Genomic DNA, 25,577 nt, shown 5'->3' with positions numbered 1-25,577 from the left:
ATCCAGAAAAGTTTTCCTGCTTCAAAAGCTCTTCCAGTTGCCTGTCTTCTTGTCCTCCTTTAAATGTGCATTTTTCTACATTTGTATTTATTTGACTTCATATTGCCATGACAACATAGCACAGAGCATCATGGTAGATTAAGGCAGGGGGTTCTGTCCTCTGCAGAAATGCTGGTGTTCCATAGTGATGTAAAAGTATGTTAATAATCTTTAAACAGACACTCACTGATCCTGTAAGAGCAGGAATTTAACTACAAACCCTCACAGTCCCCATCAGCATAGCTGGACTGGCCATCGGGCATACCGGGCATTTGCCCGGTGGGCCGATGGTCATTTTTCGTTTTAAATGGGCCAATGTTTTGTTGTTGTCTTTTTTTCGTAACCGTGTAAACAGTGAAAGGTGGCGGATTGGACAGATGCTGGCAGACGTGTAAAAATAACTCAATTGTTTGGTAGTGGCTATGGTGGAGCTTACACGGATTCAGTAAAATTAGCAAGTGGTGGAGGCCAGCAGGTGGATGGGGGAAAGGGGTGGCGGAGGTGGAGAGACCCAAGGCGGCCGCCAGTCCGACTGTCAGGTGAAATGAGCTTCAGGTAAGAAGTTATGACCTGCAGTCTATCTGGGTCAAACCAAGTTTAGGTGTAGTTTATTTTCCTTGTGCTAACTTGTGCTAACGTTGTGCTACAGTCAGTTACAATAACTGGTACTGTGTACTAGCTAGCATGATGGAGTTTCTGTACAGTTGGGTGGGTGCTATGATGTTACTGGTGAACTTTATTTTATTCATATGGTTACTTAGTAGAGTTGCCAACCGTGCCATAAAAAACGGAATCCTCTGGTATTCAGAGTTAATATTATGCGTTTTGTATTGAGCTGAAAATAAACGCGATTTGTCCCGTACTTCAGCTACAATAAAAAAAGACACAAAGCTGGAGTTATTCTGTGTCTTTACGCTGTCAGCTGCCTCTTCTTCTCTCACTCTCCCCCCTCCCTCTCCTGCTGCTACTTCAATCATGAAACTGATCAATGATCAGCTGATCGGCGTTTCTGCCACAAGTCCCGTCTCTCTTGCTTGTTTATCTCCCGCTTTGCGCCAGAAAGAGGAAACTAGCGGAGGTCGCGTTAAACAGCAGAAGCGCCTTTAAACTTGATAAGCTGTTGTTAGAATTTATTTAATATTACTTTCTAGTATCAGCTGATGTTTGTTGGAGCCACAGCTGTAAAAGCTGCTGGTCACGATATCGGTTTGGTTATCTGGTGAGAGGGAAACATGAAGATGAAACCAGGAGATGTCCTTACTGAATCATCAGAGCTGAACAGGTGATGGAGAAACAGGTTTGTGGTAAATAAATAGTTGATGAAAATATCACTAAATCTGTCATTTATTATTTTTAATATTCAGTAATGGTCATGTCTCACCTCTAGTCTTCTCTGTCTTAATTTCAGGTTTCCACCATATGTTGTAGATAGTTCAGGAAGTTAACTCAACCAAGCAGTCTTTGGGTTTCGGCTAAGTACTGTTTAGAATAGCAGAATAGGGAGGATGGTGTAGGTTTAAGTTTATTAGATTGATACATATGTACCAACAAGACAGTGTACATCACTGTCACAACGACGTTTGTTTTCATTCAAAGGCTTTATGGTTTTTCCTATAATACCTGGTGGGCCGGTCTCTAGTCAAAATGCCCGGGCTGATTTTTTGTCCCAGTCCAGCTCTGCTGTGGGGTAGTCCAGTTTACTGAAGAACGCCTCAGGCTGTCCAATAAATATAAATATCATGCTTTATTGCAGCTTGAAAAACTCCATGCCCTTGGCTACAAACCAGCACTGCTTCTTGGGAAGAAGAGCAAAAAAGGAGAACTCGGATATGAAATATTAACCCCTGGCTGCAGACTAACAGCCTATGTTCAGGAATCCCTTCAGAGGATGGGCTGATGTTATGAGTACCTTTGTAAAGGTAAGATTCAGATCCTGCAGTTTTAAAGTTATGATTTATGTTTAGTGTCTAAAAATATTTTCTTATGTTTACCTGTTAGAAGACCATTTTACTGTAAAAACAGAAATTCAATCATCAATCCTTCTCCCATTTTCACATAAGCAGCACATCATTTATAAGTGTTGGTTTCTTCCTCAGCAGTAGTTAACAACATATGGTGGCTTATTTTTCCTTTCCAAATCTTGAGTGACAGCCACTTTTGCTGCTGTCACGCTTAAAGATAGAAAGAAAGCAAAGTTATCAAAAGACTGATCTGCAGATTGCAGCTACTTAGACAACTGACAATCTGTTTGTGCCTGTTTTCTTCCTTCATTGATATATGTGTAACTGATACATGTGATGTGTAACTGATACATGTGATGTGTGAATGAGAATCTATGTTAATTAAAGTAGTATTAAAGTACTTACACACTGTAAATGGCATAAAATCAAGTGATGGTGTAGCTTAATAAAATAGTGATGGGTATAGATAACGTTGCATTGGAACCTTTGTGGATATTTAAATGTTAGTAATCTGGGCAGAAATGATCACATTTTACTTTAGTTTGTTTAAAGAGCACATTGTACACGGGCCTTGAAGAAAAGGTATGTAGTCTTAAGCACGATGTTTTGGTGGAGTCAGGGGTCTGTAGCATTTTGCACTTCCAGTAGACTGACGTTTGGTCATCATCATCATCATCATCACTGAGTCACAACATCTTCTCCTTCACCCTCACACTTTAACTCCACTCTGTTCCCTTTCATACGTCATATATACTTAGTCTGCTACAAACCAGGAGGCGTAAAGCAGGATAAAGTTCAAAGTTTGACCCATTGTGTAAACTAACTCGAATGATCAACAACCAGGAGGAGGCAACAATTATGGAGCCACGGGAGGTGAGGACCACGCAGGTGGAGGAAGTGAGGAATGTGATGGAGAAGATTGAGCTCAACAAGGGACAGGATGACCCACTGAGCACTTCAGAGGGGCAAGTGGAGCACGCAGGCAACAAGACCAGCAAAGGTGATTTGTATGTTTGTATGTATTGTATGCTTTATATTTGGAGTCCAGGCTGAATTTTAGAGGAGTACCTGATGGCTGAAACAACAGTAATTTATGTTCCCTGACCAAGGATCAAGGAACATGTATTTTACACCAGTTGATACATGTACAGTCAAATCTATTGAATGTTGATATTATTACATTTAATGTAACCATTTAAAATGATTTTGTTTTTGTTTTTCTCCTAAAATCACATACGTCAACACAGGATCCACCAGGGGGAGAGTTTTTGGTGAAAGCCACAAAAAGACAAAGATGGGTATGTCATTGTTTGTGGAAGTATTTAGAATAGTTTGATACACTGTAGTAGAGTGTGTATGGTAGTTGATAAGAGATTTTTTAGTTTTGTGATTATTGTTTAGTTGTAGCTTCATTTAAGATAGGAGAGCTTGTGAGTTGGAACCACCACAGGAAAGGAAAGTGGAACCAGATGTGTAGAGGAATGCGGTGACATACATACTACATCCTGAGTTAACGGTCACCCCCCTCTCTCACTCTCCTTTTAAGGAAATGTTTAAGTTTCTATACATACCAAGCTATCTCCTATTTCAACAGACAAGCTAAAGGTTTCTCCTATTATGGAAACGTTTTTGTATACTGAACATACCACTCCCACTTCCTTGAAAGCTCACTTGGAGTATAAATAAAGAATGCGCTGAGAGCCCTGGGCGGTTTTTCTGTCACATCTGTTGTGCGCACTTTGACAGCAGAGCAGATCGGACTGACCGCCCATGCGCATGTAAAAATTAGATATCTGAGTGTGACTTCATTTGCCTTTCTAATAACTTTTCTCTTCACATTTTCTTGGTCCTCCGAGCCGGAGAGGAAGCATCGGCCGCTGTGTCCTGCCGTCGTGGAAAGCTGCACTGAAATCTGTCCTCTAGGTAGGAGTGAAAAAGTCCAGGGACGCTAAAATTCGATTCCTGGCCAGTGTTTTATCAAGTGGTCCACGACGCTGGGATCCAGTGGCTGACTTTCAACATAGCCAGAGAATCTTGGGAAGGTAAAGGAAGTCACTCATTTACACTCGCGTAAAACGAACTTTGGTCTCACCCGCCGAAAGGGTGTAATTAGTCTAATCCACTGCACGGATTTGTAAAAGCGCTGGGGTGATCCACCGAACGGATTTGTAAAAGCGCTGGGATGATCCACCGAACGGATTTTCAAAATAAAAGCGCTGGGGTGATCCACCGAACGGATTTGTAAAAGCGCTGGGGTGATCCACCGAACGGATTTTCAAAATAAACGCGTTGGGGTAATCCACCGAACGGATTTTCAAAATAAAAGCGTTGGACTGATCCGCCGAAAGGATTTTCAAAATAAAAGCTTTAGGACTGGCCTTCCGAAAAGGTCTGCGCGATTGTGTGAAATGTCTGTTTAAATGTTTGTGTTTTCTGTGTGTTGAGAGTGAATTGATTTAAACAGCACAAATACGCTGCTGAATCACTCTCATTGTTATTGTCATTTTATTTCCTGTCAGTAGCTGAAGTACTGGTGACAAAAGAGAACGGTTGAGTTCCGCCTCATAAAACTGACACCGCTCCACTAATTAGAGTGGAGTAGAAGGGCGTAGTCAGTAACCACTCTTTAAGTCTAATACCAGAGAAGGCTCTGCAGTTCTGTTTTAATGGGTAATCAGCCCACTAAGTTTACTGTTGACGAACAGTGGTTAGGAAAAAAGTGTCCAGGCGCCGGACAAATTAGTGTGCAAAGATGGAGAAATTCTAAAAAGACTAAATGAGAATGTAGCCCATCTGCATTAATACAACTTAAAGAAGCATTACTGAAAAGAAATAGGAGAGACAAAATAAAGAAAGAAAGAAGGAAAACGCACGTAAGAATTGGAATATTTCCAAGCATGGAAGAGAGAGGCAGATAGACGATGTGAGAATAAACAAAAGAAACACGAAAAGAAGAAAGAAAAGGCAGAGGTATTAGACCCCCCACCATATGCTCCACTCGCTGCTGCGAGGCCGACCCCCACTTTTGCTGCTGTGAAACCAGCCCCCACTTCCGCTGCTGCGACCCCCCTTAAACAATCCTGTGATCCGTTCAGACCTCAACCTGGTCCTTATGCAGAGGCACAAAACATGTTAGATAAAATAGCACTAGGTGAAAATCCACAGAAAAAAAAAAAAAAAAAAATAGGAAAAGATCGCTACGGACGAGATATGGGAGGTGATGTTGATCCACCTGGTCCTCCCGGCATTTTTCCTATGATAGCAGTACTAAACCCCAGATACGGCCAACCCGCAGGGGAAGGTGGAGAAGGTGGAGAGGTAACAGACAGGGACAGAGGAGGATTTAAAGGAAAGGGCCAGAGATATGTAGGACAGACAGACTTACGCGAAAGAAGTGAAGAAAGAGATAATACGTGTTGGAATTGTGGCAAGGAAGGGCATTTCGCCAGAGATTGCAGACATAAAACAGACAAACGGCAATATTCAAATGAATGACTAAATGAGAAAAAGCCAAATGAAAATGATAAAAGTGACGCAGAAGTATTTACTGTCTATCAATTAGTGTCTGAAGTAAAAGGCAAACCTACACTGACAGTATATGTTAATAGCAAACCAGTGCAGATGTTATGTGATACAGGAGTATGTAAAACCGTTTTGAACAGAAGACCACAGGAAGTACAATTCTCAGAAGATACTCTAATAGTAAAATCAGCATCAGGTCACACTACAGTGCAGTGACTAATAAAACCCTTATTAAGTGAAAACTAGAGATCAAAATAGTTTAAAGTAGTTTAAAAAGGTTGGAAACAGACCCCACCGAATAGATATAAATATAAGAAGTACAAAAATAAAATAAATAAAGACAAAATTATATTAGAACTTATTTTTACCGTATTGAAACTAATAATAGGAAAGATAACAACCTGTAAGCTGATATTAACAATGAAACATAGTTGGCATGACAATCATGCCCAGAATGTATAAAATCAATGAAAGGAAATAATTCACACGAAAACTTTTTAAATAAAATAGAGAGATGCATAAGGTACATTAGGGCTGTGTCATTGTTCAGCCAAGGAAAGTGTGTGAAAAGGTAAATGTCTCCAGCTTGGGAAAGGGTGAAACTGCAGATCACCCGAAGCCCTTGATGGATACAAAATAAAATATAAAATATATAATAATAAATTGCTTGGTTCGTCACGCAACAGAGAGAATGAATGTGACTGAAGGTTGGATCTGAGATGAGACAAACAGAAGACCAGTCTAAAAAGTAGGCACAAACCTGTTCAGAGAAAAGCAAATTTGTACAGATTGGATGAATTCTAAATTATCTGTTTGCTGAGTAAGATGATCCTAACTGTTAAATCGGCTCAGTAGTAGTATAGTGGTATACACTAATAAAATATTGTAATATACTATTGTCATAATATAGAAAGACAAAGATGATAATATTAATAATGACATAATATTAATAATGAGAAGCAACCTAGTCAGTTATGATGTGAGGTGGATGATTGTTATGAAGTAGTCTGCATCAAGCTTAAGGTTTGCTCAAACTCAGTATAATGACACATGAGATGAAGAAAATAAAGAAACTATCTAAACTAATTACGTGCATAGAGGCACTTGACCTGCTTAAACATCTGTCATTTATCCTGGATAAAACATTACTGAGATATAGAGCACACCTATAATAACAACTAATAAGCCAAACCCTGTAGACAACAGCTAAAGCTACAGGATTGAGAAGCTGAATTAAATATGTGGACACCGCTAAGTTGATGAGCATGTTACACATTTTCTTTTATTTTTATTTATTTGTTTTTAGAGCAGAAGCTGCATTAAAAGCCAACACACGCAGCTGTCTGTGAGCTCAGTTTTTCCCTCACACTTCTGCTCTGTTTCAGTAGCAGCATTTTTCTTTTGTGTCCTGACTCATGTATGTTTTTTGTTTTTGTTTGATTATTTTATTTTGTTGGTTTGGAAGCGAATTTGTGACCATACTTGTGGATCACAGTGACACATAGTGATTAGGCATATGATTTACAAATGCCTAGTTTTAGAACTGTGAGCAATTCAAAGTTTAAAATATATATATATAAAAACCCTAACTTCAAAGTTTGAAATGTGTGAGATGGGTGAGATGGGTGGATTCTTTGAAAAACTAGAAATTATCTAAAAATGCATTAAGTGAAGATGTAATGTTGCATCTATAGAGAAGAAAGACGAAGCATTCAGTTATTTAAAAATAGGCATTACAGACAGATACAGTTTTAGCACTGCCTGACTATGATAAGCCTTTCTACTTACGTGTAGATAGAGGAGCAGGTTATATGGAAGCTGTGATAACACAGGCATTTGGAGAAAAACAACGCTCGTTAACATTCCTGGTGAAATTTAGACTCGTGTAAATTAGACTCTGTAGCGTCAGGCCTGCCTGCATATGTAAGCCTATGCAGCCGCAGCAGAGGCAGTAAAAGAGTCGGCTGCACGTATGCAGTCATATGTGCATATGAATTGCACGCAGGCCAAAATATAAATATATACACTGACAGCCAGTTTGTTTTTTCAGCAGTGCACCACTTTGCCAAAATTTGGCATAACAGAGGTATGGTCACCTCTACGGATAACCCCGTGCAACACGGCAGCTTATTAAAAATCTTATTGGAAGTGATTAGCTTGCCAAAACAATTGGCACTTTGTAAATGTGCAGCACATCAAAAAGACAATTTTATTGTCACAAAAGGAAATAATTTTGCAGATCAAACAGCAAAGCAGGCTGCACAACAAACGATAACGCTTCTAACATCCGAACATTGTACACAAATACCACTTGATGTACAAAAAACCGAACAAAAAGCTGCAACAATCACTGAACAGAACAAGTGGCTGAAATGTGGAGCACAACTGAAAGATGACTTAATGGTCTGTGATGGAAAACCAATATTACCAGAGTCGTTACACAGGACAGTGGCTGTAGTGACACATGAAGTAATACATGTGTCAACAGGAGGGAAATATAGTATAGATAAATAATACTTTTACACTATAAATTTTGAAACTTCAGCGAAAAATTTGTAAGAACATGCCTATTCTGTCAAAAACACAACTCACAAGGAAACTTAAGACCTAAGAGAGGCCAGTTCTCCACACCATCCACATGGATTTTATTGAATTGAATGAATGTCAAGGATTAAAATATGCCTTAGTGATCATAGATGTGTTTTCAAACTGACCAGAGATATATCCAGTGAAAGCAGAGGCAATCTCCATTGCAAAATGTTTATGTAATCATTTTATTCCAACATATGGTATCCCTTCTCTGATAAGATCAGACAATGGGACACATTTTGTCAATGATGTGATCAGTAAGGTCTCTGAAGCACTAGGATTCAGCATAAGAAATCATTGTGCTTATCATCTATGGAGTGCAGGGTTAGTAGAGAGAACTAACAGCACCATAAAACAGAGACTCAGAAAATGCCTGAAATAGATTAAAATGCAAAGGGTTTAGTTTATTTAAAAGGCAGTGTGTGTGAGAGGATTATGAAATTATTGTGTGAATGACGTTACATTTTAGATTAGAAGTTAGTAGAATTACAGAGGGTTTGTAGACTGTAAATACAAAATGAGTTTGATTAGCCTGTAGAAACACAAAAGAGAGTAACAGGAAGTGTGTGTGTGACAGGAACTTTGCATGCCCATATAAGGAGTGAGCACCCAGAGAGAAAAACAGAAGAGACAGACTCTAGCCAGATGAAGCAAATGGAGGCTTTAAGAAAAGAAATGAAAATGATATTAATGGTATGGTTTAGTGTGTCAATATAGGTCACAAATAAATAAAGGTGGACTTTTCTCAACCTAGAATTTTGAGCATAGCAGCAAAACCATAGATTAACATAATTGGGAGAAAACAAGCCAAAGTTTGGCTTAAAATTTTATAGCTTGACCTCCCACTTGTCCCGATCCTGAAAAGAAGCTCAAAGGACAGTCAATCTCCTGATGAAGACCAACAGAATATCGTGGAATTGAAGAATTAACAGCAGGCTGGTAAGAACAGTGTGACATGACTGTTTAAAGGCACTGAATGTGATATTTTGCCTGGCTGGGACTTAATCTAAAAGGAAGAAACAGAGAAGAAACAGATTGTGTTTGCTGGAGATTTAAGACAACAAAGGACACTTTGAGAAGGGTACAGGGGCCAGTGGGAAGGTGAAGCCCAGAGGAGTATAATTGGGTTGAAATTGAAGCCTGAACTTATGATGGTGTTTAGAGATGTCCACCAGATCACAATAAAGAGGTAAACAAAAATAGAAAACACACATATATAAATTGTTACATGTGAAATTATTTTTGGAAAGAATCAGAAGTAAGATAGTTTGAATCAGACCTCAGTGAAAAGATGCATGAATTGATGAAAGTGAACCAATAGATAAATCTGTTAGAAAGACAACTTTAGTAGAATGAATGGCAAAACTAGTAGAAAATAGGGATATTGTTTTGAACTGCCGTGCGACGCTTCTCAAGTCTCTTGCAGATTAAAACCAGGCGATTGGGTCCTTATACGAGTACTCCAGAGAAAGAATTGGAACCCATCCCGGTGGGAAGGTCCATACCAAGTACTCCTAACGACGCCAACAGCTTGCAAAATCGCTGAGAGGCCCTCTTGGATCCACCAGAGCCATTGCAAAAATGGAAGTGAGTGACAGCACAACCTAAAGACACCACCACCCCGACTCTTTGGTGATCTACAGGTGAAGGGAGGGCTGATTGGGTATATCCCGCCTTCTACTTCTCGCCTGTAGTCTACTCACCAGAGTAAATCGGTGTGTCTGGTCATCATGAAGATTATTCTGCTTACCACCTTGGCCCTGCTGCTTACAGCATGGACCCTGATGCACTTAAAGGATCAAGAAGCCAACATGCATAGAAGAGCATGGACATATGACAACTCACACCTGGCTGAAGTGACACAGGACCACATCCATCCCTGGATGAACAACGCCTGGTATAGATACATATATAATCGCAAAGAAGACAAAGATTGTTATATATGCTCACACATGCCTGCTACAACACAGCATGCTACATTATATGGCAGACTTATGAACATGATTCAAGTGACATGCGCAGCAAGCTTTGCCAGTCTAGGTTATCAATATTCAGGAATTGTCCTAAACCACAGCGACCTCCTGACTATTGGACTATAGTTTTGGACTGTTTTTAAATGCATCGACCAGCATCAACAAAGAGCAAAATCAGGAAATTGATGCCATAAGAATAACTGTTATGCAACACAGAGTTGCCCTGGACATGATCTTGGCAGAAAAGCGCGGACTGTGTTTTGTTTAATATAACTTGTTGTACATATATTCCAGACAATGTGCATTCTGATAATATGACAAATGCTCTACAATTACTTAGAAACGTTAAACAGGCACAGGTAACCGATTGGGCAAATTTACAAAGTAATTGGTGGAATTGGTTTATGAGCGGCTCATGGAGAACACTGATGCTTAAGGTTTTAATGTTTATTGGCCTAATACTTATTATGTTTTGTATCTTTACTACATGCATTATCCCCTGTGTAAGAGGAATGGTATCAAGAATGATATCCCAATCTCTTGTTGCATATGTCACTGTGCCAGACGAGGAAGAAGGAGAAGACGATGAGTATGAAACAAATGTGATGAATGATTATGTTTGAATGATACACATTTTATGACGACCAGACCGAAAGCACTCACAATGTAGGGTCTGTGTCTGAAACACATTGATGTATTTGCTTAAAATCGCTACAAACAGGAGGGAATGATAAGAGATTTTTTAGTTTTGTGATTATTGTTTAGTTGTAGCTTCATTTAAGATAGGAGAGCTTGTGAGTTGGAACCACCACAGGAAAGGAAAGTGGAACCAGATGTGTAGAGGAATGCGGTGACATACATACTACATCCTGAGTTAACGGTCACCCCCCTCTCTCACTCTCCTTTTAAGGAAATGTTTAAGTTTCTATACATACCAAGCTATCTCCTATTTCAACAGACAAGCTAAAGGTTTCTCCTATTATGGAAACGTTTTTGTATACTGAACATACCACTCCCACTTCCTTGAAAGCTCACTTGGAGTATAAATAAAGAATGCGCTGAGAGCCCTGGGCGGTTTTTCTGTCACATCTGTTGTGCGCACTTTGACAGCAGAGCAGATCGGACTGACCGCCCATGCGCATGTAAAAATTAGATATCTGAGTGTGACTTCATTTGCCTTTCTAATAACTTTTCTCTTCACAGTAGTGTATGGTAGATTCGATTCAAGGAACATTATCATATGCAGATGAAAACAAAAGTTGTGCGATCTCTGAAAGTGTTTTGTTTATTTGCTTTTTGTTTGTTTATTGTTTATGAAACTGGTGACTTGGCTGTGATCTTCAGTCCCAGAAGCATCAAGATCCAGACCTAAGAAGAAAAGGCCACTAGTAAGTATGCTTTTGCTGATGCTTTTAATCACCACAGCTCATTTCATTCAGTACAAATACCTGTAGATATGTGATGATTCCAAGTTTACATTACACTAATGGCAGGAAACTGCATACATGTGTCACCTTATACACATACCACATACTATAGAATTCAGTCCCCTTTGCTTTTTGCAGTCTTATTGCAATATATAAGTACTTTTAACAGATGATGCAAGTACAGTTAAATGCATTCACTCCAGTAAAAATGCTTCTAACACAATGCTGTTGCAAGCAGCAGATTTTCTTTTTCTGTTGTCGATGTAGATTAGATAGAACGTTATTAATCCCTCGGGTGGTTCCTCCGGGAAATTCAGTTTCCAGTATCAGAACACTGACAGAAGTTGCATATTACAGAGTTAGAATATCAAGTAAAGGGGAATGAGAGTATGAGCATAAGCAGAAAAATATAGCACATATACACATTTATAAATACAGAATATATAATAGGAATAATAGTGAAATGTACTCATTAATGAGATGAAGACAGCTAAAGTCTGTTGCACAGTGAGACAACACTACAGCTTAGTTGTTCCTGCCCTCCTTTGTCCTCCTGTTTCCCCTCCCTCTCCCCTCCAGCGAGGAATTAACCAGTTTGATGGCGTGTGGGACAAAGGAGTTTTTAAGTCTGTTGGTCCTAGACCAACCTGTCGCTGAGCAGACTCCTTTGGTTGTTTATGAACATATGCAGAGGATTCCCAGCATTGTCCATAATGTCCCGCATTTTCTTTAATGTCCTCTTCTCTGCCACTGTCACCAGAGTGTCCAGCTTCATGCCAACCACAGTGCTGCTTCCCCAGCACACCACAGCATAGAATAGTCCTCCGGCAACCTCAGGAGCTTCCTGCAGATGTTGAAAGACCTCAGTCTGCTGAGGAAGTACAGTCTGCTTTGGCCTTTTTTATACAGGTGCTGTGTGTTGCATGACCAGTCCAGTTTGTTGTCCACCCACAGCCCGAGGTACTTGTACTTGTTGACCACCTCCACCTCCTCTCTCTCTATCTGAACTGTCAGTGGACCCGGTCTGGACCTCCCGAAGTCCACAACCAGTTGCTTGGTCTTTGAAGTGTTGAGTTGCAGGTGGTTTGTGTGACTTCATGTAATGACGTTTCTCACCAGACTCCTGTACTCCTCTTCCTGGTCATCCTAGATACACCCCATGATGGCTGTGTCGTCCACAAACGTCTGAGATTCAGAGTTGTAGCAGACGTCAGAGGTGTACAGGGTGAAGAGAAGAGGGGACAGCACAGTTCCCTGTGGTGCTGTGATCACCAATGTGATGAACCAGAATGAACCCCTCAGTTTCTTGCACCGTCACAATGAGGCTTTTTCCACCAAGCCTCTGAAAAACACTGGCAAAGGAGCTCCTCCGGGCTTTTACCACGTCCAGAATGTGGGTGCACACACACATCTGCACCTACACACACTAACTGTGCTTCAACGATTTTATTCCAACTCAGTTTGTCAAACCCTTTTTTTTTATCTGTTGGAACAGATTTCTGTCAAAGTTACAAAGTCTTTTATTGAGCACATCAAGAGCAAGCCCGTCGTGTTTGAAGTGTTCGGCCACTACCAGCAGCACTCGCTGCACCTCCATGGCCAGGACGTGAACAGGTTGGTGGGGGTCAAACAGCAGATCCAGTCATGCAGTGATAATTCATATTTAATGCAGCAGATTTTGTTAGAAATGTGTAGACGATTGTATTCTAATCACATTGGCTAATTTTATATGCATATATAAATAAAATGTATTTTTATTATGTCAACAGTCCTCCAACAGCATCCAGGAAGTACTATCCTATTCCCATCCGTTGCTTATAAACTGTCCTGAGGAGACAACTTCAGGGTCAATGACATATCATTCACACCAAAGAAGACGTGAATAGAGCAGTTTTCAAGTGTAATAACATTCCTCTCTATCATATTGAGTATAGACGAATGCAACTGTGAGCTTTAGCGATTAGCCCGTTTCAACAGGACCGTGATCCCGATGTGTGAGACAGCAGGGTGCTGCCACTGGTAGTGTTTTCACGTCACCTATCCATCCTCCATTTAGTCACCCAAAGAATGTAGTAAATACTCCTCACTTTTATTCATCTTCTCTTAAATGCAGACAAATTCCAGCTTGATAACGTTGAGCTTCTGTGTGTGTGTGTGTGTGTGTGTGTGTGTGTGTGTGTGTGCCAGTTGCAGCCTCCAAATTGAACACCATCACCAAATCCAACCTGGGTCAGTGTGTCAGCAAGTACGACCTGCTGGTCTGGTTTGAGATCAGCGAGCTGGAGCCCACTGGAGAGTGAGTATCCACCTGGAGTGTTATATTCACGCACAAGCTTTAAAGGAACCATAAAAATTATCTCCACGAAGAATATTATCATTTGGGATGTTGTGTCACCTCCTCCCTCCATGCACAGGTACATCCCAGCCATCGTGGATCACAGTGGAGGCCTGCTCTGCCATGGTACCTACCTGCTGCACCAGGTACAGGATTGGTGCACATGTTTGTTAGAGTGAATTGTTAAATGTTTGTCATTTTTATGTTTACCATTTGTAGATTGTTTTAAGGAATTCTTTCTGTCCTCCCCTCCCCAGATTCTCGAGAATCTGGATGGGGGGCAGTAGTGTTTTTAATCACAGGAACATCCTTGTGAAGCTCTGTTTGATGTTGGTAAACTTCCTCCCCTTTGTATGGCTTCACTGTGTTATCTAGGGTGAACCATCTAGGGTGTGGGGGAGACTACCCTCTTTATGACCAAGGATGTTCCTCCTGCTTTTATGCTATATGACCCTTTGATCAGCAGGAGAACACACACACACACACACACACAAACACACACACATTCTTACTTAAATACAGAAGTTCACACATATTCATACAATGCCTTGTCTGGGCGTGGCTTTGTTCTGACGTGTTTTGTGTGAACTGTGTCTCAATAAAAAGGGCAGCAAGGGAGGTCGTCGTCGAGGTCATTTTCGTGGTGGACACAGGCCTCCCTTGTGCAAGTGATTGATCGATCGACTGTCTTGTTTTCTTCATGATGAATAAGTCTCTAGAATTAGCGGGGCTTGTGGAAACACAGACCCAACAATGTTGTTTTCTTATTACTCACACAGTGGTAACTGCTTCCTTTGTACACAGTTGAATCTCTTCTTTTAAAGCGTAATGTTGCTCTAGCTGTGCTCACTGTGATCCTGAACTCCTGTTATGTTTGCTGCAGGGGATCCAGCAGAGGATCACAGTGACCCTCATCCACGAGAAGGGCAGCGAGCTCCATTGGAAAGATATTCGTGAGCTGGTTGTAGGTGAGCAGCCTACCTTTAGGGTTTAGTCGTACTATACCTCTGTGTAGAAAACAACAAACCCAAAGCACAGAAACAATGTTTTATAGTGTTTGTGTGCTTTTGATAGAGGAAGACAGGACAGAACATCATTAAAGGGATTTGACTTTGTGAGATCACACTGAAAACGCACCACTCGGTTCACTCTGAGATATTTTCAGTCTGGAAAGATGAATCTGTCGGGCTTTAGGCTGCTTCTCACTTTAAGCAGTTCATGCTGTAGCTGTAGCTGATGGACCAAAAAATTACATTTCATATTTTAGACATTCAGCTGCTGACTCTGAAGCCAACAGGCTCTTGAGTGTGGATGGTTGTGTTGGTACTGGATGCTGTGATAAAACAGCTGTTCTGATCTGTCTTCATTCATGCCTGTCGATATTAAGCCTCCTAAGCTCCAAACCAGTAAAAGCGATCTTTGGAGGCAACACCCTTTTTAGTACTTTTCTGTATTTGTTTGTGATTGTGTGACACTGAACCATAGTGCTATGTATATCCTTTGTAACACTCAGATGTTTCCAGATCAATGTTTCCCCCCTCAGCTGTTTCTCACTATAAAGTCTTACCTCAGTAACAATGAGGCCAATGAGGCACCAGCAGAGCATATCTGGCTCTCAGTCTGTGGCTGATAGTGCCCCCTGCTGTTAATAACAGGAACAGTGCAACCTTGTATAGAGCTCATAGTGATGGTCTTACGATTGCTGCTGCAAGGCAGTCATTTGTATCCATGTGTGCTGTATATTCTGAGCATATGCAGTTATGTGAGCTCTCAGGTTTTATGTATCAGGACATAATTTAAAAAAAACAATCAGGTCCTTAGTAGGTCTTAATATGAGGTAAATGCAACCTCAGATGAACAACACATAACACATTATACCAGGTCATTATTTATTTAACAAACACTGAGCCGAAATTCAGATGTGGTGTTTAAAAAACTAAGTACATCCAAGACTATTTCCATAATTAGTTAAGAGGGTCAGTATCAGCCAAGTGCTAATCAAATGCAATAGATCATCAGTAAGTGTAACCACTACTGTCAGTTTGCTGGTGTGGCGTATTCAGGTAAGTGGTAACATAGTGAGGATTAGAGAAGCAGTTGTTGATACCCACGAATGTGGGAAGGCTTTGAAGTCCATCATTTTACAGCAAGAAAGATTATTCGCAAGTGTGACCAAGTGGTCGGCGGGGTTAGATAAAAAGAAATAATAAAATGACAACGCCACCTAGGGGAATTTCACCCCCAGGAAATATATTTAAGAAAAATGGATAAAAGGAATAAAAGGAGGCCGCAAAAACTATATTAACACAAATTCCAGTACTCGGAGGGAATCTAAGGTTAAGCGAGAGCATACCTGTAGCTGTCATATGATCTGCTCTTGCTGATCAGTCCGTCGCAATGTGCCAGCATTTACTGCTGCTTTGCTCTGAATGCACGGGAGGAATGATCCAACAAAAATCCCGGCTTAGCTTTATAAGGGCTAACGCCATCCTGCAATCAATATGCAGGTGGGTTCCCAATTAACCTAGTTGTGCAGCGAAGAGAACGAGCGCAGGAGAGAGAGAGAGAAAAAAAAAAGGCGAGTAGCCCATCTGGCTACATCTACCCCCCCTTTTTGTATTGGCGCCCCGACAACTTAAGGAACCTAACACCATGGCCTGAATACGGCAAGCTGAGCATTAGCGACTGGCGCAGATTCAACAGGACGTGGCAAGTGATGAACATTTGAGTGCTGACCAGCTGTCGAACGTGCTGTTCTCCGCAAGTGTGGCCCACTCACCTCAGACTGTTCAACAGAGCCTGAGGAAGAACCTGGGGGAGCAGAGGTCGAGGGTGCTACAATCACACTGGGAGTAGACCTGAGCTCCACCGATGGAACTCTAGAGGCATCGGGAAGTGACACCACAGGTGCTACAGGGTGTGAGGGTACCTCAGGGACAAGGAGCCACAACTCGTCGTCACTCAGAGAGGTCTGCTCTGAGTCAGCAGGCACAGGTGGGGGTGGAACCTGTGGACCAGGTGTAGGAGGCCCTAGGCTGACCTGTGCCTTCAACATGTCACGATGGACATGTCGAACCTTCTCCAAGTCTCCCACGGGGGCGATGGTATAAACAGCCCCGTTCTCTTGGGGTGCCCTCAACACCTGATAGACCACAGAGCTCCAAAGGTCCTGGATCTTGTGCCGGCCCCGGGCGCTGTGATCTCGAAGATACACCAGCTGACCGACCTTTAAAGGAACAGGGTGGACTCTCTGGTCATACCGCTCCTTGCGACGGTCAGCGGCCAGCGACAACCGTGCCCGAGCTCCCTCAAAAGCCACCATTAACCTGGCTTGGTGCTCGGCCACCCAGTCCTGTACCTCTCCAGGCACTGGGTCCTGAACGCGGCCTAGAAGGAAATCAATAGGCAGCCTAGGATCCCTGCCAAACATCAAGAAAAACGGTGACTCTCCAGTGCCCTGATGCGGTGTGCTATTATAGCAAAAGAGCACATGCGGTAAGCATGCAGCCCAGTCACGTTTCCGAGATGATGGCAGGGTCCGGAGGAGGTTATGGAGGGTTCTGTTAAACCGTTCGCACTGCCCATTACCCGCTGGGTGGTAAGGGGTTGTACGGGACTTGGCTACCCGATACAACTCGCATAGCTGTTGCATCACCAAACTCGGAGGCTTCCATCCTTCTTGCGGACCAACACGATGGGAGAGGCATAAGGACTGCTACTCTCCCTAATTACCTGGGCCTCCAGTAGCTGGTTGATATGGGCCCTGACAGCCTCATAATCAGAAGGAGGAATTCGCCTGTACCTCTGCCGGACAGGTGCGTCATCGAGCAGCGGTATGTCGTGCGAAATGAGGTTTGTGCAGCCCAAGTCTCCCTCATAAGTGGAGAAAACAGAGCGGTACTTCTGCAAAAGTAACCGTACCTCATGTTGCTCTGACTCAGCGAGAGCAGACAGGTCAATCGTATCCACCATCTCTTGAGCAGGGCTGCTGGTTGTATGGGAGGAAACGGCAACGGGAAAAGAGTGTTCCTCGCTAACACCAGCAGGGAGGCTAACAACAGTAGCTTTGCTTATCACTCCCAAACGGGTCCGCGGGTGGAGAACAGCTTCAGCTGTCCCCACATTGGTGACTGGGATGTAGGCAACGCCCTTATCCACCTGGACCAAACATGGAGAGGCCAGCAACCCAACTGGCAACCCGGACTCAGAAGGCTCAAAAAGCACAGCCTGACCTGACAACTGCTGAAAACAGGTGGTAGCCACCAGCTGCATGACGCCACCAGGTATCCGCACAGCCTGCGGGCCCTGTACCTTAACGGTACCGACCGGGTCTTCTGGGGCTTGGGCTGCAGACTGGTGACACTGATGTAAGGCCTCCAAAACTGGTCTCGGTGCCTGTGACACAGAAGGAGAATTAAACAAGGAGCCACCGAAAGCCCCAAACAGTTCTTGATAACAGCGGCGGATTACATTCATTCCTAAGATGCCAGGGACAGAGGGCGTAGCCCCAGGAGGGTCCTTCACTATAAGGATCCCACAAGAGGGCATTTCCTTGCCACACAGGAGTACACTGAGCTCCAAATAGCCAATGTAAGGGATGGCAAGCCCATTGGCAGCCCGAAGCTGTAACCAATGGCATGACTGAAGGCGTTCTTGTCCCCAAGGGGCAAAATGTGCCAAAAAGAAACTTTCTGTGATGGTGGAAACCATGGACCCAGTATCCACCAAACAAGGGACAGTTACCCCACTAATCAGCACATCCATCTTTGGACACGATGAAATTAACCTGCCAATCCTATCCTTCTGTGAGCCAGTGAACTCCCCACCTGAACTGTGACTCTGCAGCTCAGAGGGCTTTAGTTTTCCGACTGGGTAGCGGGAAGATGATTGCCAACTGCGGTATAGGGAGGGCCTGAATCAGAACCTGCTCTGGTGCGGCATAAAGCCCGCTCCCCAGTGCACTCCCTAGCAAAGTGTCCTGGCTGCTGACACCGGCAACAAATCACCGAGCCAGCCCGTGAAGGCCGAACACTTCTTCGGGGGTTCTGTAAAGAAACCACTGTCTCAGTGAGCTGATTTAACTGCTCTTGTTGGCGCTTTAGGAGTTCCTTTAGCTCACGCCACTCGGACTCGGGTGTACCAACAGGAGCGAACCTAGGGCTAGTGTGCACTCCACACTGGAAACCATATGCCGATGGGTGAGAATAGCCACGGTCGCGAACACCGCCTGAAAACCCTTCTCTTTCCCATCTAATTGCTTCCCCGCGCACCTCTAACAAGGTGGCAGTAGGCATACGGCGAACGTATTGTTTAAGCTCTCTGCGGAGAGCACTGTCAACAACATGTTCTACAAACTGGTCTCGGAGCAACACCTCTGCGTTACGCATACCATCAGGTGCACTTTGTTTTACTTGCTCCATCAGAGCCATTAGCGCTAAGGAAAACTCCTGCAAAGTCTCTCCCTCCCGCTGTCTCCTCAAAAAGAAAGCCTGCTGCAGAGTGACATAGGACTGCGCATTACCATACAGTTCCTTTAAAATGGTCAACACCCGAGCAGGATCCCCTCGCTCTAAATTAGGGCGAAATTTGATCTCCTCCCTTGCTTCTCCCTCTAAATGGTCAAAAATAAAGAAAGCTTGATCAGCAACAGACAGGTGCCGGGCACGCATGCATGCTTGAACCTCTTCGACCCATTCAGCTATATTGATGCCCGTTCTGCCATTGAACATGGGACATTTACGGTCCCTAGGCACCACCACCAAACGCTCTGTAACGGCGGCCTGGCTACCAACATTTGGTATGCAACCAGCTGGTGCGAAGGAGGATGACGCGGCACCACCACCAGACTCGAGCACAGCGCCCCCATCCCGGCGCAATTGCTCATTATCTGCCTTTAACTGCGCTACCAAGTCTCTAAGTTGCTGCAATTCTTCCTCCATAATAAATTTTGACCAAAAAAAAGTAAAATTAAATCAGCAAGGTGCTAAAATCCTATTACTCTTCCTCCTACCTGGATACTGCTGTCTTGTCTATAATCACACTCTAAAACAAATAGAGCCTTCAAACAGGTAAACTGATCTTTGCAAAAAAAATAAATAAAACAATTTACAAGACCAAACGTCTACCTCAAATGTGCATCCTGTCGACCAACGCCAAGTATGTGACCAAGTGGTCGGCGGGGTTAGATAAAAAGAAATAATAAAATGACAACGCCACCTAGGGGAATTTCACCCCCAGGAAATATATTTAAGAAAAATGGATAAAAGGAATAAAAGGAATAAAAGGAGGCCGCAAAAACTATATTAACACAAATTCCAGTACTCGGAGGGAATCTAAGGTTAAGCGAGAGCATACCTGTAGCTGTCATATGATCTGCTCTTGCTGATCAGTCCGTCGCAATGTGCCAGCATTTACTGCTGCTTTGCGCTGAATGCACGGGAGGAATGATCCAACAAAAACATCGGCTTAGCTTTATAAGGGCTAACGCCATCCTGCAATCAATATGCAGGTGGGTTCCCAATTAACCTAGTTGTGCAGCGAAGAGAACGAGCGCAGGAGAGAGAGAGAGAAAAAAAAAAAGGCGAGTAGCCCATCTGGCTACACAAGTTAAAAAATTCAAAGACTGTTTCCAATCTTACCAGGAGTGGACGTCCCAGAAAATTCACCCCACACATCTGAGGCTCTACAGGCCACAGTTAGCATGCTAAATGTTGGAGTTCATGGCAGTGCAATTAGAAAAAGACTCAACAAATATGGCCTGTTTGGAAAGGCTTCCAGGAGAAACCATTTTCCCTCTAAATACAACATGGCAGCATGGGTTAGGTTTGCAAAGTTGAAAACCTAAGCCCTAATGCACAGCTTCAACATTGGTGAAAACCAAACACGGCATATCAGACAAACAGGTCATACCAACGGTTTTGCTCGGGTGATGATTATTTGAGCTTTTTTGCTGCCAAAGAACCTGCAAAGTGTCCAGGTCACTGAGTGAGCCATGAAGTACTCTAGAGTCAAAGAGATCATCGTTGGGTCAGTGACTCCAGAGCGCAGCAGCAAAGCAACAACAGAGTGGTGCTGCAGTGGCTCAAAGTTGAGACTTCAACATGATTGAACGTTAAGAAAGCTGTGAATGAATAAATATCTGCAAACTTTAATGAACCGAAGAAACATTGTAAAGACAAATGGGCCAGAAATCCGTCCACACTGCTGTGAAACACTAATAAAAAATGATTACCTCAAGTTTTTGCTGCTAAAGTTGGTTCCATCAGCTGCTGAATCACAGGTATAATGATGATGTGGTGTAATAATCTAGATCCAGATCCTTAAACTGCTTTTTCACGTGTCTGTAAATGAATTTCTTTCTTATCATTGTCCCGATTGGTGTCGGCTGACACTTGACACTCTGTGGCTCCTGATTTGTCTGTTGTCAAGGTCTAACCTCAGTGCAATTCCTCACGTTTTGTCATGATTAAAGGATGAATGTGAACACCGCTTCAGTCACTGCGTTCACTTCTTGATATGTCAGAACTGTGCTCACGTCACTCACTTTTTTTAACAACAAGACACACTGCTGTAAACAGAGACCCTGTAATGTTAGCACCAAGTAGGACTTCATAAAAAATAATGCTGTCAAGCTAACTTTTCCTCTTTCTGTCTTTTTCAGCACTTTCTATCGCTTTGAGGCAGTGTGGGACAGCTCCCTGCACAACTCCCTCCTGCTCAACTGCGTAACTCCCTATGGAGAGAAGATCTACATGACCTTATCTGCGTATCTGGAGGTCAGCCGCTGCTCTGCCGTGTTGTACCTGTTTTTTTACGTGTTTTTAAGTCTCTTGATGTCATCGTGTCTAACACACACCCTTTATCTCCTCTTTACAGCTGGACCATTGCATCCAGCCTGCCATTATCACCAAAGACATCTGCATGGTCTTTTACTCCCGAGACGCCAAGTTGTCCCCACCCCGTTCTCTCAAGAACCTCTTTGGGACTGAATACTCCAAAACTCCTGACTGGTAAATCTGGGCTGCTGCACTGTGGCCATCTCTGTTTCACAATCAAAGATATCTGCCCTGTTACAAAGTTTCCTTCTTTCCTTAGATAGCCTCATCCTAGAGCACCAGTGGGAGCTAGAGAAGATGGAGCAGCTGCAGGAGGTGGGGCCTTAAAAGATTTATAAAGAAATGAATCTCTGTTTAATGTCGTAGAGGGAAAAAAGACTTTTCAACTCAAAGACCAAAGTGCTATTCTAAAAAGGGTTTTTTAGAGTACAGACTTTACATGACTAACCCTCCCCTCTTCTCCCCACCTCACATTCGTCCCCATCTTTCGTCCAGGTGGATGAAAAGACCCGTCACCTTCTGGCGCTGAGAGAGAAGCTGGGAGAGGCGGCTCCCGTGGGAACAGCTCCCACCACCAAGTCCCTGAGCGAGTCTCTGTCCCCCAGCGTGAGCTGGGGCACTCTGTCCACGTCCACCTCCATCTCCTTGCAGATCTCAAGCACCACCTTTGAAAGCGCCATCAGGCCGAGCGAGAGCAGCGGCTACGATTCCGCTGACATGGAGAGCTGGTGGATCGTGAGAAGGAGCTGGCCACCAAGGTGAGAAAAACGTCGGAGGCAGGATAGACGTAAAACTCTCCCTGCAGATCTAAGCTGGCGAGGCGGCGCGGCGGCCTGACGAAGAACTGATCGGGCGGAGCGGTACGCGGGAAAACCACCGCTTCCATCCTTTCTGAAAAGCCTTTGAAAATACAGAAAATACCAAGTGTTAAAACTTATTCATCATTGTGATTCTTGATGGTTTTCTCTTGTAAGTAGACTTGTGGCTTAAGTCTCTTTTCATGCGACTCAAACCTTTAAGTTCCACAGAACTTTTGCCTCCCCGCTTCCCTCCAGCAACCCCGCTGCCAGCTCAGCTTTCCTCCTCTCTATTCCCTCCCCTCAGCTTTTTGTGTTTTCGTTTCGATGACAATGTTTGGGTCTAATTTTGTTCCGCTTGGTTGTCATTCCCAAACTCCCCTAACTAAGTAGCATGTTGTAGTTGTCTACTTGTGTGTGCACAACTCTTTAGAAACTTTCCGTTTGCCAATCATCTGTACAAAAGAAAATGTCTCTATCGGTTTTATTTGTCTCCTGAAATGAGTTTCATTCTATTTTGGGTTTTTTTTCTGTTGGTTTTTTATTAAATTAACATGCTCGCGTGACACCTGCAGCAGTCCTCAGGAGAAGACCAGGTTTGCTCAGTTTAGAACAAAAAACAAAAATGAACCAAATCAGCCAGCTTACATTTGAAATCATGACGAAAAAATCTACAGATATCTCCAAGTGACGTGTTAGTTTACGCTCTGCTACCTAAACTATAGCTGCTAATAGATTTATAGGGTATTTTTCTTCTCGCAGTGAATTTGCATCAGGCTGAACCGTCTCTGAAACAAAAACTCAAAGTGGGAATGAACTTTGACAGGAGAGCCTCGCCCGATTTCCTCTGTCATCCACGTCATACTTAGATCCTCCTCAATCTGTGTACATACGCCGCCTCTAAACCCCCGATAGTGCCAGTGTCAGTTAGTGAGTCAGTAAAATACTGACTCACTAACAGGGTTACAAGGAGATGAGGAGGAGGACTAGGAGGATGAAAACGAACTAAGGAGAGAACTTGATTTGTACATGCAGTCTGTTCTGGGATGAGTGTGGTAGTTAACCCTCATTTAACACATCCCTCTCTGCTCCTCTAGCTCGCTCTATCTCACTGAGAATCAGAAAGCCTTGACATTTAATGCTATTAACTTTACACTCTTGTTGTAAAGACGCAAAGAAAACACAGTGAAAAGGTTAGAAGGACGTAAGGAAAAAGAATGAATGAATGGTTTAATAGAAGGAAAGAAGTTAAAGGGACTACATATTCAAAGGTCTTATTTCTGATACTACCCCATGAAAATATTTGCTCTGTGTGCCGTGCTGCAGCTGCTACATTCGGCTTCGGATTCACTTTTTGGCGCCTACGCCTCTCGAGATGTGTTAATGCAGAAAGGTATTGAAAAACTCTGGTCAACCAACCAGCAGTCTGCCTGCTGTGTCGTATGAAATGCGTGGAAGGAGAGGTACCAACTGTCTGTTACATATAGATGAAAAATAAAGCTCTGACGTGACCTCGGGTCAGCCAACCTGACGGTCAGAGAAACAGAAACGTGCTGGATTGTGGATCTCTGAGCTGCACATCAAAGATGCACCTATGCACAGATCAAGTCTCAAAAGTGCAATGTACCTCATATACATGTTGATGCGAAGCGCTGCCAGAGCAAACGTTTCCACTTCATTTGCAGAGGTGTTTTTATTTTGGATTGTGTATTTATTGTTTGCAATGTTTAAATATTAGTTTGCAGATCTTTGCACATATTAATAAAAGGTTCAACTAACTGATCATTTAAAGTCTGTGCGGTTTAGTTGTTCCACTCATATTAAACCAAATGATGGTGTGGCGGCCTGTTCTAGTGTGAACTAAGAGAGGGTTTGAATGTAAGAGAGGGGGGGGAAGGAAAAGGAGACCTAACATGTAACCCCTGCACCTCGACTGAGGAGGTGAGTTACATTAGTGCTTCCTCTTTATTAGAAAGCGGGTTGAGTGAATCAGAAGTCTGTTATTTTTTTTGGAGATCTACTCATTAGTCATGCGAGGCATCCATCTGAACTCTATCAAAATAAAGGTGTATTTGAACTCATTTTAATTTTTTCTAATATCAGAGATATAGGACTATACAAAGTAGCTGGTGACATCTAAAACGACAGCAGACTTATTGTGTCTTTCTTCACCTCATCACTTTTTTCTGTGTGTGTTTTTCTGTTGATGCCTTTCAAACAAAACTAGCCATGATATTTTCCACCTTCCCCCTCTGACAATTAATATCAGTTAACCCCGCCCCCTTTCAGATTTGTTCACCAAAAGAAAAGAAAAAAAAAAAACGTCATTAACGCTGTTTATTATTTGTCAGACCGGTTTCATTTTCATACTTTGTAAATATCTATGTTGTATGGAGCTTGAACTAAAATGTAAATATGTTTACTGTATTTGTAATAATTATAATCCATTCGCTGTACAGCATAGATGTGTCATGCAGATATCCTAATTCTGTGTATGGTAATCTTGCACCATTGAACTGTTAGTGAATGAGGCAACAATAAAAGTGTGAAACGTGCATTAGCAGATCAAGTGCTGCCTGCTTATTTCCTGCTTTATGTGAGCTTCTGCTGTAGTTTATTATGTGCTTTTAGCCCCAAGAAACCACCCTTTTACTGTAGCGCACAATAAGATCTTCTGATGTTTGGTGTCATCTTCCTGTGATCTCCTGTGAACAGGTGGATTAATTCATTTCAAGTTTATGTATGTATATGTATGTATGTGTATTAAGGACCGACACAGACAAAGAATGAATCAGACAATGAAGCAACGTCCTTTTTAAATGTTTATTTATAAACAGGATAAAACCATTCAAGTATTGAGTCATGAATAAAACATCAACCTCTGATCTGCTAATTGGGAAACAGAGGATGTCAGTGTATTTTTCAGTGCTAGTCCAAATTGAGTGAGATGACTTTACATTTGAATAGGTTGGATTACAAGTTATATTTGGTTTTAATTGAATGAGTTCAGTTTGATTTAAATCGAGCCAATTCACAACATATAAACTTGAAATATATGGTAAGATAAAGGTTGTGCAATAATACAGAGAAAGCCCCAAC

General features: G+C 42.6%; 1 protein-coding gene across 1 annotated transcript; it reads left to right on the top strand.

Annotated features, from left to right (window-relative positions):
- Window positions 1–12,790: 12,790 nt before the first annotated feature.
- Window positions 12,791–25,033, top strand: LOC146374744 (kinesin-like protein KIF1B). The gene is made up of 9 exons (XM_084949221.1): window positions 12,791–12,904; window positions 13,007–13,160; window positions 13,699–13,807; window positions 13,926–13,992; window positions 14,730–14,814; window positions 21,507–21,621; window positions 21,722–21,855; window positions 21,941–21,996; window positions 22,177–25,033. Exons 1-6 carry the CDS (start codon window positions 12,791–12,793, stop codon window positions 21,572–21,574), a joined length of 597 nt encoding a protein of 198 aa, XP_084805347.1. The 3' UTR covers window positions 21,575–21,621; window positions 21,722–21,855; window positions 21,941–21,996; window positions 22,177–25,033.
- The last annotated feature ends 544 nt before the right edge of the window (window positions 25,034–25,577 follow it).

This window comes from Perissodus microlepis, chromosome 13 (assembly GCF_051167445.1).
Source record: "Perissodus microlepis isolate ML-2025 ecotype Zambia chromosome 13, ASM5116744v1, whole genome shotgun sequence".
Taxonomy (NCBI): domain Eukaryota; kingdom Metazoa; phylum Chordata; class Actinopteri; order Cichliformes; family Cichlidae; genus Perissodus; species Perissodus microlepis.
This window is presented reverse-complemented; position numbering and strand designations above follow the sequence as displayed.